The 13,057-nt window shown below is 59.5% G+C and overlaps 1 protein-coding gene across 1 annotated transcript; it reads left to right on the top strand.

Moving 5' to 3' along the window:
- Positions 1-2,134: 2,134 nt before the first annotated feature.
- Positions 2,135-9,002, top strand: FCN2 (ficolin 2). Its single transcript, XM_028161927.2, is given in 9 exon segments — positions 2,135-2,277; positions 2,763-2,876; positions 4,357-4,419; positions 4,889-4,924; positions 5,702-5,735; positions 6,167-6,299; positions 6,783-6,912; positions 7,805-7,939; positions 8,506-9,002. Coding segments are annotated over 9 exon segments (987 nt in total). The 5' UTR covers positions 2,135-2,183; the 3' UTR covers positions 8,754-9,002.
- The last annotated feature ends 4,055 nt before the right edge of the window (positions 9,003-13,057 follow it).

The raw sequence follows: 13,057 nt of genomic DNA, 5'->3' as shown, positions 1-13,057 counted from the left end.
GCCCCCGCTTGCCACAACTAGAGAAAGCCCTCGCACAGAAACGAAGACCCAACACAGCCAAAAATAAATAAATAAATAAATTTGAAAAAAAAAAAAAAAAAAAAAGAGTTACTACTGACAGTCTCCAACTTACTACCGTTTGACTTAGGATTTAAAAAAAAAAAAACCTTCTGAGTAGAAGCTAATTTTTAGAAATCTGCTAATGTAAACATACGAATGTGATGAATTTAGGGGTCTCAATGATCAACTATAAACACAGCAAGATTTCCACATAAAATCACTAATTCGTTCCATTATTCAAGGTCGCATTTTCAACTGGATTATCAGGCTGTTACTGTAACAGGCCAGATTCTCTTAAATAAAGCCAACACTCCAAATGCCAAATGGACATCAGTTTCTTGACGCTACAGTATGAACACTGTGAACGTCAGCCTCTTGCCCCGTCTACACTCGGTGAGAAGCACAGCCCCGGCTAGGAGGGCAGCCCTCACCCACATGGCACAGGTGCTAAGGGGCTTTGTTCCTGTCCCAGCTCGGGGGGGTCTCTCTCTCGCATTCTGCCTGCACATCCCCAGGGAGCCCACCTCTGCCGGCCAAGTCTGCCCCACGATGGATGGGGTCTGGCATCTCCTGCTCTTGTGAAGTTTACATCCCAGCAGCAGAATACGCCCCCGTCAACCCGCCGCACGACACGACACTTTGGTGTATTGATTATTTTGAGCTGTGGGTGCTTGAAAACCAGCAAATACAGGGGGAGCTTTCTGTGCACTCCCTCTTTCTGCCTAAAGACAGAGCCTCCACAGGAAACTCAGCTGTCAGCCCCTCCCGGGGGGTTTCATCAACCGAGAAGATTGACCCTTGATTCCTTACAGGAGAGGAGACCAGAGGTGGACACCACACTCAAACTGTCACAAACTAGCCTACCTCCGCCTGCCCTGCAAGGCCCAGACCCCTTCCCTAAAACCATTTCCTCTTGTCTAAGACACCTGCCCCCCTCCCCTTCCCCTACTGAGATGGTACTGTGTCCTGAATTCTAAGCCACCTGGGGGAATTACTCATTCCCCGGGGCTGTCTCGCATATGGACAGAGTACCTGTGCTAAGAACCTTCTCTGTGCTTTTCTCTTGTTACTCTGTCTTGCATTACAGGGGTCTCGGCTGAGAGCACAGAGGGTGGGGAGAACGTTACTTTTCCTCCCCTGCAGAGTGGAGGTCTTTGAGCAGCGGTCAGAGACTCAGGCCACACCCCCCATGGACATTGACATTGTCTCCGATGGACCCTCGATGCTCACGTGAGTTTGTCTGACTTGGGGTCGTGATCCCAGCACCCCACCTGGACAGGGGCTGCTGGGATGGGGTTGGGGGCACAGACTCGCCACCTCCGTCTCTGACGGGAGTCCCGGTGACAGCTAGCCTCAGCGGGTGGCGCTTCCCTGGGAGGTGTGGGAAGAGCATCCGGCCTGCTCCCTCCTGGGGCGGGTGCCGAATGCCCCCCCACCCCGCCCCAGCAATTTCATGCCCTCCGCCACTCCGGCCCACGCCTGGCCCCGCTTCCACGCCCCCCAGGCTGGAACTGCTGCAGTCGGGTGCTCGTCCCGCCTCTGTCAAGGCCCCAGGGCCACGCTTTGCGATGCTCCCGGCCTGGCCGCCCTGCTTCTCTCCCGCTGCATGTCCACTGCAGTCGGAAGCCCACAGCACACCGGCCCGGGGAATTCTCCACCGCACACATCCTGCTCTCCTCGCCCCTCCCCTCTAACCACCCTAGACCCCAGGAGAACTTTCTAAAGTTCTGTAGACTTGAAGCCCATAAAATGCAAATGAATTCCTCCAACCCTGCCCCCTGAGAAGGCCTCAGGTGTGGCCTGGGCAGAGCTGGGTGATTTGGGGGTGGGGGGGGCTGGCCCTTCCTTGTGCAGAGCCTAGGGGGCCTGGTGGCTGGAGGGAAGTGTCCCTGCCGAGGGGAAGCGGGGCCGGTCCACAGGGAGCATGGAAGTCAGATGCTCAGTAAGGAAGATCTGGGCCCTGGAAGAGAACCAGCTGAGGCTGCTTCCACCTCCAGCTGACGCCACAAGCCGGGGGAGGAGCTGGCTGTCCCCACCGGGAGGAGAAACAGGGCCAGAGGTGACAGTGCCTGGCCACAGCCCTATAAGAGCACGGGGCTCCTCGGGCGGCAAGGAGCAGAGCGATGGAGCAGCGTGCGGTGGCCATGGCCATCGGGCCCGCAGTGCTGGCCATCGCCTTCCTGGGCGCCGTAGCCTCCGCCCCCGACACCTGTCCAGGTGAGTCAGACACCAGGTGAGTAGGACGTGACAGCGGTCGGGTGTGAAAGCCGCAGGACCCGTGCGCTAACAGCCAACTGTGCTGGGCCCCGAGCTAAGCCCTGCTGGACAATTTCCTTATTCCTCATGACAGCGCGTTGCAGTCATCACTTCTCAAAAGCGGACACTGCACATTTTTGAATGCCTCGCTGCCGGCCTGACCCTCCAGCACTGAGGCTGGGGGGAGGGGGGCTCAGGCAGGGGCGACTACAAGGCCAGGGCTCTTCCCAGCATCACCTCCACGCCTGACCAGTGCCCACCAGAGGCGGGAAACTCACTGCCAGGCTGACCCTTCATCTGAGACGGGTGACTCTGGCCACAGCCAAGAGCCCAGGCCAAGGTCGCCACGTGGCAGATCCCCGTGGCTCGGGTGGCCTGTCGCCAGCTCTGCAGGGCTCTCAGGCCCAGGACGAGCTCCCTGACTGGCGCTCTGTGTCTCTCTGCAGAGGTGAGGCTGGTGGGTCTGGAGGGCTCCGACAAGCTCTCCATCCTTCGAGGCTGCCCAGGGCTGCCCGGACCCGCAGGGTCCAAAGGAGAAGCAGGCGCCAGTGGACAGAAGGGTACGTGCTCTGGCTCAGGGGTGGGGGTCACTGAGCACTGGCTCTTCTCAAATTAGACCCTGGGTGGGCAGTGCCCCCTGCGGGTCTCAGGTCGGGGGCTTGGGTCACGACCCTGCTCAGCGCTGGCGTCAGGAGCGACCCCTGAGGCCCACCGGGATGTGTCATTCCCTGAGGAGGGGGTTGGTCTCAGCTAGTCTGTGAGCTCACATTTGGGTATATTTTCATAGAACACCCGCTTCCTGGTCCTCAATCCAGCCCTGGCTTTACGTGGCCATGGGCAAGAGTTCCAAGCCTTACGTACCTCGGCATTCTCACCTGAAAACTGAGGCCCCAGCCTTTTCTGTCTGTACCGCAGATGAGAAAACTGGGGCTCAGAGCAGTCGGCCATCACCAGGGAGGGTGGAGCTGGACCCCAACTCAGAATGAAGGCCCCTGAGCGCTCCACACCTCTCCCGTCGACGTGCGGGCCCCCTTGTGGGGTTTTGGGCCCCGAGCCTGGTATGAAGGGCAGGTGTGCACCCAGCTCAAGGGATGAGTGCCCCGGACCTGGGTGTGAGTGGACTCCAAGGGCTCCGGAGACAGGGCGAGCTCAGAGGTCCCCAGCCTCTCACGTCCTAGGAGGTATCCAGCTCAGGGGCCGTGGGCACCCAGGTCAGGGCCTGGGGATGGGAGGGCGGCGTGTGCTCACCACGATGGGCTCCAGGCTGGGGATCCTGGGGGGGGACACTGGGAGGAGGAGCAAGTCTGGGGCGCTGCCCACCAGTGGGTGTGGTTAGTCCGCCCCAAGCGGAGCCGGCGCCCCCTCTGCCCCACACCCCACACCCACACTCCCCGGGGAGGGCAGCCTGCCGGCAGATGGTCCTGCTGCCTCGGCTGAGCCTGGGGCCGCCTCTCCTGACCCTCCCCTCAGTGCTCAGGAGGAGGGTCAGGGGCCCTGGGTGGTCTTAGCCCCCTGCTAACATCAATAATGCAGACCTGGGAGGCCTCGTGGCTCCTGACCCCTCCTCTATGGAGGTGGAAAGAGAACCACCACGGAGGGATGCATAATTACACCTGACCACCTCTGCATCCAGGGCTGAGCACAGGGCAGGGCCCCTCCTCCTTCCCAGAACCAATGGGCCAGAGGTTCCTGTGTGACAGGGTCTCTGAGGACGTGCTCTTGGTCCCAGGCCCCCAAGTAGACGGTGGGGCTCTGTGACGGTGGCCTGGCCCTGGGCTGCTACACTGAGGTGGTCGGGAGCCAGAATGCTGGTGGTTCCCTGGGGCCCGGGCTTGGCGTGCCGGCGGGTCGGCACCGGGTGGCTGTGAGTGCTTTGGCCCCGCTGTCTGCTGTCACCCGCGGGCTGAGTCCCAGGGCAGTGATCCTGAGGATACCGCAGCTGGGATGGGAGGGTCAGGACTGTTTTCCTTAGGGCAGAGAAGCTCAAGTGGAATTCTTCAGGTTGCCTTTTCCTCAAAGATGTATCTTTGGAATTTACAGGGGAACGAGGTTCTCCCGGAGTCCCTGGGAAGGCAGGGCCGGCCGGGCCCAAAGGTACCAAAGGTGATGAAGAGCTAGGACCCCTGAGCAGCACCCCGGGGCCAGTCTACAGAGACAGGAGAGATGGAGACAGTCAGAGAGAGACGGGGAGGAGGCGGAGAGAGAGATGGGAGAGAGACAGAGAGAGGGAGGGAGGCCAAGTGACAGAGAGGGACCTGTCCTGCTTCCTGTTTCCAAAGAGCTTCGAGACAGCGTGTGAACTGGGTCCCGGGTCCGGGGCCCCAGGCCCAGAACAACCTCTCATAACCCAGGGAAGAATCCAGGCCTCTGAGTCCCCTCCCCCCACTCCCCTGGCTGAGACTGAGGCATTGGAAAGCTGTGTGGGCCGCGGAGCACGCGTGTGTGGTGCCCAGAGCCCCAGCCTTGTCCCCCACGCCCCAGCTCCCGAAGAACTGAGCCCTTGGGTGGTTTCCAGAGTGGAGGGTTGATGTTCACTGACCAGACGTCCTGTGCATCTCCTGTCTCTCCCCAGGAGACCAAGGGGAAAAGGGCACGGGCGGAGAGAAAGGTGAGCCCCTCCACCTCCCTGGGGTCATTGGGCAGGCTTTGCAATGGGCTGGGGGGTCCCAGGGGCCTCGGTCACTCCCAACACCATCTGGGAGAGGATCTCAGACCACACCCCGGGCCCTGTCCGTCTAGCCGGTAGGTGCGGGACGAGGGGCCTCTGAGCCCGGCTTGCTTTGTCAGCGGCCGGTGAGCGCTCAAAACTCAGAGGCTCCAGAGCTGGACCCCGGTGACTGGCAATACTGCCTTACTACATAATTGTGGACATTTTGCTTGTAATTTTCTGATTTATGCTCATTTTTTAAAAAATTTGTAAAAGCAAGAAAAGGCAAAACTCCAAGACACAGTCACATGCTCTGGCTACAAATACAAAGTGCAAGGTTGGGGCCCAGACTCACATCCCAAATGCTCCCCAATACTGTCCACAAGCAGAGGCTCTGGTGGAGACACGGGCTGTGGAAAGCGATAGGCCTGGGGGCGCTGAGCCTCCACCGCCGTGAGCCGTGAAGCCCAGGCGAGGTGGCCGGTACGGCGGTCCAGCCAGCGCCCCGCGCGACAGTGCTGGCCGCCAGCCCCCAGGCAGGCTGGATGCAGTGGGGGCCAAGCAAGCCCAGTGATGCTGAGTCTAGGAACTGGTCCTCAGGGCTGGAGGCTGATAGTCCTGCAAAGAGCTGGATAATGGTTTCCATTCTCCCCGCTGTGTTCACGGAGCAACGGGGCTGAGGGGCACGGGGCGCTGTTTCCAGACGTGTGACGTGCATGTCCTCTCTCCCCACAACAGGAGAGCCGGGGCAGCTTCATTTCTGTGCCACAGGTGACCACGCACACGCTGACCCCCCGACCTCCGCCTGGACCTGCTCCTGCTGGGGGCGGGGGAGTGGGGGGTCGACCAGAAGGCCAGCTGCACAGACTCAGGTTCCAACTTCCAAGGACAAAACCTTCTCTGTGCATATCCTACTCTCCAATTACCCAAGTGATAGGCAGCCATTGCCTGGATAACTCGAGTATATTCCTGGAGGAGGGCCGGTGCCCAGGAGACTAGGCGGGGGCAGCCCTGGGAGGTGGGATGGCCAGGTAGACGGGGCCTGGCCGTCACAGCTGGGTGGCCTTGGGGGCTGCGTCTCTGTCCCAGGACGCAGAGCCCCCCTCCCCCAGGCAGGTGTCCCTGCCTCTCCCTCCTCCCCCCTCCTCCTCGCCCCTGCCCTGCCCAGAGCTCCTGCCCTGGCGTCCAGTCCCCGGCTTCCCCTCCCAGGACCTCGGCCTGGAAGGAGCTGCTCGCCAGGGGGCACCTTCCGCGTGGCTAGCACACCATCTACCTGCCCGACTGCCGGCCCCTGGCCGTGCTCTGTGACATGGACGTGGGCGGCGCGGGGTGGACCGTGAGTGGGGGGCACCCAGTGACGGCCGTGGGGTTCCTGGGCAGGGGCGGGCGTGCCTGGGAGGCCCACCTGGTGGCAGATCACTCGTTAGTGGCCTTTGTGAGACCGTCCATCCCTCCAGGCTCAGGCTGACCCCGTCCTTTCACTGAGGTCGGGAGGATCAGAAATGTCGGGGGAGGGGGGTGTGGACCCGTATGGGAAGGAGTCCCGTGGCTCAGGGCGGGGGGCTCAGGCCCGGAGGTGCCCACTCCTCTCCAGCTGTGTGGCTTTGGGCTCGTCGCCTGCCCTCTCTGAGCCTCCATTTCCTCCTTGGTCCCATGTGGGTGTCCCTGACTGCCCCTGGGCTCTTTGATGAGACCCACGTTCTGGTCCTCGGCCTGTGATGCGTATGAACTACCACTGCTGCTCCGACGTGTGGCCAGGGTGCCCTGTGGGGGGACGGCAGTGGGGCCCCGTCTCCCCTGCCCTCCCCATCGTGTGCAGGTTTTCCAGCGAAGGAGTGACGGCTCCGTGGACTTCTACCGGGACTGGACCGCGTACAAGCAGGGCTTCGGCAGTCAGCTGGGAGAGTTCTGGCTGGGGAATGACAACATCCACGCCCTGACCGCCCAGGGTAGGCCCACGGCTGGGGGCTCTGTGGTGGGGTGCCTGAAATCCACATGCCCCTGACCTTAGGCATGAAGGGGGGGTTCCACGTGAACCAGAAGACCCCGCTCCTCCTCGCCCCAGGGGTGGTCACGTCTGACAGCAGGAAGGCTTATTACTCTGAGAACCTAGGACATGTATTCTCTTACACTCTCTGAGTGTTCAAATCGGAGGAGGTGGATTATTGGAGTGAAGACGACTTCTGGTCTCGGGACCGATCGTATCTAGAACCCAATAGTCGGAAGTGAGGAGGAGGCCATCTGGATTGGGGTGGCCCTTCTCCCACTTCCAACTGTTGGTCCGTCCTTGAAACTGGGATCGTAGGTGCTCAGAGCCCCCTCCCTTTCCTCTCCTGCTCAGTGCATGTGGCGGTCCCCACGCAGGCCCCCTCACCCCACTTCTCCGTTTCACAGAATCAGCTTCACAGCTGGTCCTGAGGTCAACGGCAAACCTGTAAATCCTTTCTTAATTCTTCCACTCCCTCATGGCAACCTTGACGGTGTCCACTCACGTGCCTGAAATTCTTGCAGAAGAAACTACACATACAAATGTTTCCTGCCGTGGCTTTCACAGCTATTTGCAGGAGAATTTAGGGTTTCAAACTAGAGCGAGGCTTCATTCCATCCGAGGAACACCGACCTGGAATTTCAGGCACGGCGGATGGAACAGCAGAGGAGCTATTTGAAAACAGGGAGCCATCCCTGAGGTCCTCCCACCACACCAGCCCAGCCTCTCACACCTTCCCGGTGAATTGTCCCCGATGCCAAGTTCAGACGTCCCCTAAAACCCAAATTCCCATCCCCCCGTGCCTGGAGGCAGAGGGTCCCTTCTGCTGGGACCTGAGCGCCCCCCTCCAACAGGAGACAGCGAGCTCCGGGTAGTCCTCATGGACTTTGAGGGCAACCACGAATTTGCCAAGTACCAGTCATTCAAGATGGCGGGTGAGGCAGAGAAGTACAAGCTGGCCCTGGGAGCCTTTGTCGAGGGCAGCGCAGGTGAGAGTCCGCGCGGGGCACGGCAGTGGCCTGGGCTTCAGCGCGGGGTTTGGGGAAGCAGAGAGGACCTGCTGAGCCTCCTGGCTCTGCCTACTCTGTGTGATGTTCCTGGGGACTTAACCTCACCAGTTTCTTATCCACACAGTGAGGTAATACTACGCACACCTAAGTGTACCCACAAGGCTGGTGTGACCCATGACAAAGTCCAACAAGCTATGGCATTATTATTAACTACCATTACTGATGAAAAACGGGGAAGGATGATAATTTAGCCCATTTCCCTGAAGGCTCCATTCCCACTCTTGTTACTGGAATTCTCCCCTGAGGATGAAAGAGTTCTCCCCCTAAGTGAGAGGATGCCTGTTGGCTGGCAGGAGCAGACCAGATGAGGGGATACCAAGGCCACTGCATCAGCAGAGGGATGCTTCCTGGGGTCATGTGAGTGGCAACCCTTGGAGTTGCACAGTGTGCAACCTGCACACCCGGACACAGCATCTTTGACCTGGACCAGCGTCGGGGACCTCCTAGCCCTGTGTGCCAATTAGGCGACCTTTCCTTCTGAGCAGGTGATTCCCTGACGTCCCACAACAACCACGCCTTCTCCACCAAAGACCAAGACAACGACAAAAATACTGCAAATTGTGCGGTGCAGTACCAGGGGGCCTGGTGGTACAACAATTGTCATGTGTCAAACCTGAACGGTCGCTACCTTGGGGGGCCCCACGAGAGCTTTGCAAACGGCATCAACTGGAGGTCAGGGAAGGGGTACAACTACAGCTACAAGGTGTCGGAGATGAAGGTGCGGGCCACCTAGGGCGGGGCCGGCCGGCCAGAGCCTCTGGGAGCAGCTCCCTCTGCACACAGCCCGGCGGGGCAGCTGGTCCAGAGCCCTCCCCAGGAAGGTGCTGCGGACCTCCGCGTCACTATCCTCATGGGAGCAGAAGAGCCGCATCCTGTGCCCTGGGCAGGAGGCTCTCGCTCTGTGCCTCCACTGACTTTCAACCCTTCTGTCCCACTCACGAGGATAAGAGAAAATGCTACTCCAGATCTTGCCAGACACACATATTCTCAATAAAGACACTTGCTTACCCGACAGCAGACATGGGACTCCTTCGTCACTTCCATGCTCTGACCTGTGCCCCTGTCTGTCCATCTGTCCCCGTGACCTAGCTCTGCAGGTGCCCTTTGGGCTGAAGGTGTTTCCGATGGTCTGAGGCCAGAGTCACAGAGCACGGCCCGCACGTGCGGCTGCGTGCCAGTCAAGTGTCACTCTCCCTGCCGGGCCGGGCAGCTGTCTGCCTCCAGGCAGTTTTCAAGCTCAGGCTGAGTAGAGGGCCGGAGGCCGAGCCGTGTGACCACACATCTTAAAGTCTTTACTCTTAGCCCTTCAAGAAAGTGTCCTCTGACCCCGGGCTCAGCGGTGAAGTGCTGTCCCAGCCTCCTGGCCCCAGCTGTCCCCGCTAATCCACACCGCCCAGGCTCCTGGGTCCCCATTACCCATAAAGGGTGATGGTGGCCTGGGAATCCCTCACCACCAATAAAGAAGGAAATGGAACAGGAGCCGCTGTGGCTGATTGGAGCGCTCCAGGAGAGGAGAGAGTGATTTCACTGCAAAGCGCCCCACAGCTGAGCCAGCACAGACCTGCAGGTGGGGAAACTCCAACTTTCCAGGCAGCCGTCTCTGAGAGATATGCCAGTGCCCCCAGCACCTGTACTTGTGTCTGCTGAAGCGGATCCCACTCTCTCCTCCTGCTGCCTCCGCCGCCATACACCAAGAAGCCCCCCATCCTCAGGTGGCCAGCCTGTCCTGGCGCTGGCCGGTCCCTAACACTTGCCTGACTATCTGGGTCCTCATAAGCCCGCTTGTGTCTCTTCTGGCAGCATCATCTACTCGGAGAGAATCTAGAAAGGTGCAAGGTGGTTACTACCATCCTTGCTCCCCAAGGCTCCCTTAGATGGGTCCTAGCTGGTCTAAGAACCATGCAAAGCCACATAGAACGTGGCATGTCTGGGGTTTTTCTGGGAGAGGGCCCATGGTTGTCTCGCCTTGCCTGGAGGTGCTGTGTCCTGAGGACCAGGAGCCACTGCTCCTGGAATCCATCCCCACCCTTGCTCCTTCCTCATGCTGGCCCAGAGGCCTGAGACGAGCCAGTGCAGGACAGAGAGGGACGGGCCGGGGAGTGGGCTCAGGAGAGAGGGCGTGGCCCTTCCTTCCCCCGAGCCCGAGGGTGGGGCCACACCCTCTCACCCAGGGGCCCCGATTGGTCCCCAGGACAGAAACTGTCAAACTGTAAAATACAATGGTTAATACTAGATCCAGGATTCTGCTGCTATAAAATTATACCCAATCATCTCTTTCTTTTCTTGAAGACCTGGTTCCTTGACGTCTTGGCAGGATGACAGTTCCTGGAGGGGTGCGGTCTCTTTGCCAGGGAACACATAATGCAACTCTTCATACGTCAGCCCTAGGCTTTGCTGCCCGATCTTTGAGAGCAGCAAACACCTCACCTGCACGCCCCAGGAGTCACGGTCAGGATCGTGATCTGGTGTTTGGAACTCTCCTAGGCACCCTGCACCTTGACTTGCCCCTACTAACTCCGTTTCACAGGGACTAAGCCTTCAACAGTGGAGAAGTGCCCACTGGCTCAGCTGGAAAAGGCAGAACAGGGAATTTGATCTTGTATCTCAGTCTTTCAGTCCTAGAACCAAGATTTTACCGAAAGGACCCTCCCTTCCAGAAGTCCTAACTTTGAAGTTATAACTCATGTTGTGAAATAAAATCTTGAGAAATTCCTCTTGAGAAAAAACTTAATTTCTTAAGTGCCCTGTCATTGTTGTGGAGGGCAAAAATATAACTATTAAATACAGAAACAGGCTTTGCTTGGCAAACCAGAATTTTTTTAAAAGTGTTATGTTTAAAATCTGCTTAATTGAGAGATGGGCTGAGAGTTAAAAAAGACAATTTTTAGAAACATTTAATTTGACCATTGCTGTAATTTATTTACAAATACTCTTTTGCTTTTGGGACTTGATAAGACTTTTTTTTTTAAGTACTTATGAAAATGAGGTCAAAGGGATTCGGGAGAGCAAGGGGGCTTAGGGAACTGACCTCATGTAATAGTTCACTTGCATTTTATGTGCATCCGTCTTGTATGCAGTGCGTGCTTGTACATGTGGGACCATGGGAAGGTGTAACCGGCTGGTGGGCACCTAAGGAACGAGGCTGTGTAGGCCACCGTAGGACCGGCTGGCTCTGGGTGGCCCTGGGGAGAGAAGCTTCTGGTCCTGTTTCCTCTGGCCCCCTGTGAGAGCTGGCTCCTGCAGGCCACCAGAGCTATCTCAGGGCCGCAGGCTGCCCCCTGGAAGCAGGGGTTTGGGGCAAGATTGGAGCCTGGGCCCAGGCCAGGCATGTCCCCTGGGCTGGGCTCTCCCCACCCCTCTACTGGCCATGCCCTGCCCTCCTGCTCCTCCGAGCTCTTGGTGTCTGTGCTGGCAGAAAGGGAGGCGTAGGACTGGGGGGTCCTGAGCAAAGGCCTCAGATTCTTCACTGTGGCCATGACCTCTGTGGTCTGGCAGGGCACAGGCCCAGCCTGGGGGGGGCCTTGCTCTGGTGGCAAGGACCCCTGGTGATTGGTAGAGAAATGCGCTCCACCGAGACACCGTTTATCTGGAAGGTCCTGACAGCCCACCCAGAAATCCCGGCTGCAGGGGGGAGGGCGGTCGTCCAGATGCAGGTGAGCGAGGCTGGCCTCCATCTCCAAGAGACGCCCCCCTCCCTTGAAGTGAGAGCACCTCCGGGACAGGGCGCACCCCCTCCCCTGGATTTCCATTCTGCACAGCGTCACACACCCCTGTCCCCTCCCCTTTCTACTCTGTCCCTTGACAATTCCTCCCAGACTCCAGTCTGATTTCTGATTCTGTCTACCTTACACTCTCCCCACGGGAAGAAGGCCCCTTCTCCCAGCCAGCGGGGGTGGCCCTATGGATGGAACCCTTAGGAACCCCCGTCCCCGCACCCAGTGGCTCTGGGGCTCTTGACTCAATTGTTGCTGTTGCCTGGCCCCCACCCAGTTTCCGCTCCAGTCCAGGCCAGGCTGGGGGGCCGAGCCCGGGGCTCTGCGGGCTCCCTGGCCTTGGCACTGGTGCCCACCCGGCACCTTGGGCTTCCTGCCCTGGCCAGCTGTCAACACGGGTTTACAGGGCCCATGTTGGCCACCCGGTACTGTCTGTGGGCTCTGGGGTTCGGGACTCCCAAGGTGAGGGGTCCCAGAATAGACCTGGCCAATCTCAAGAACTGGTAAGTTTCTGTTTCAGCTGGTGAAGGGCAAGGCCTTTGTGTCCACACAGACCTGGAATCCCTGGACTCTGCCAGGTCCAGGCGGTGTGACCTTGGGCCAGTCACTTGACCTCTCTGAGTCTTCTTTGTCACGTGGCTCGGGATAACAGGGTGGGTTTGAGGACCCCGTGGAGTGAGGATCATAAGTGAGAAGCGTGAGGTCTGGGACGGACCGAAGGGTCAGTGACCGGGGGCGTGGGCGTCCCCCACACTTCCCCAGCTGGCCATGACTCCCTCCCCGCCACGTCTCTGCCTGCTCCAGGGCTGCCCTCCAGGGCCTGCCCACCCCCCCGCCCCCCGCCTGTTCCAGGCCTCAGTTTCCGGTGGGTGTTTCACAACCTGGGGGGTGGAGCCCGCTGGCTGGTGGCTGTTGGAACCTCCACCCCCACCCACAGTTTCCCTCCCTGCCCCTCGGGCAGCTGGGCTGGGCCACGGATGCTGTGTCCCTGGGGCCCCCGCTCTGCTGTGTGCACAGACCCAGGACGGGAGGGCGGCGCCCCTCGGCGGGCAGGGCTCTGGCAAAGGCTCTGTCCCTCTATCGCCTCTGCTCACGCTCGCCCAGGGTGTGCTCTGCGGGGTCAGCACTGAAGCCATGCTGTCTGCCTTCTCTGCCATCAGAATGTTCTAGGGAGAACTGGCTTCCTCCCCCTCCCTCCTGGCGTCCGGAGCATCGCCCCCTCCCTCCAGCAGAGCTGAACTTTGGGAGCTGGGACTGGCCCCAAACCCCGAAACCAGCCTGACACTCTTGCCCTGGCCACCGGAATCCACTGGTCTTGGGCCCC

This window comes from Balaenoptera acutorostrata, chromosome 6 (assembly GCF_949987535.1).
Source record: "Balaenoptera acutorostrata chromosome 6, mBalAcu1.1, whole genome shotgun sequence".
NCBI classification, from domain to species: domain Eukaryota; kingdom Metazoa; phylum Chordata; class Mammalia; order Artiodactyla; family Balaenopteridae; genus Balaenoptera; species Balaenoptera acutorostrata.
This window is presented reverse-complemented; position numbering and strand designations above follow the sequence as displayed.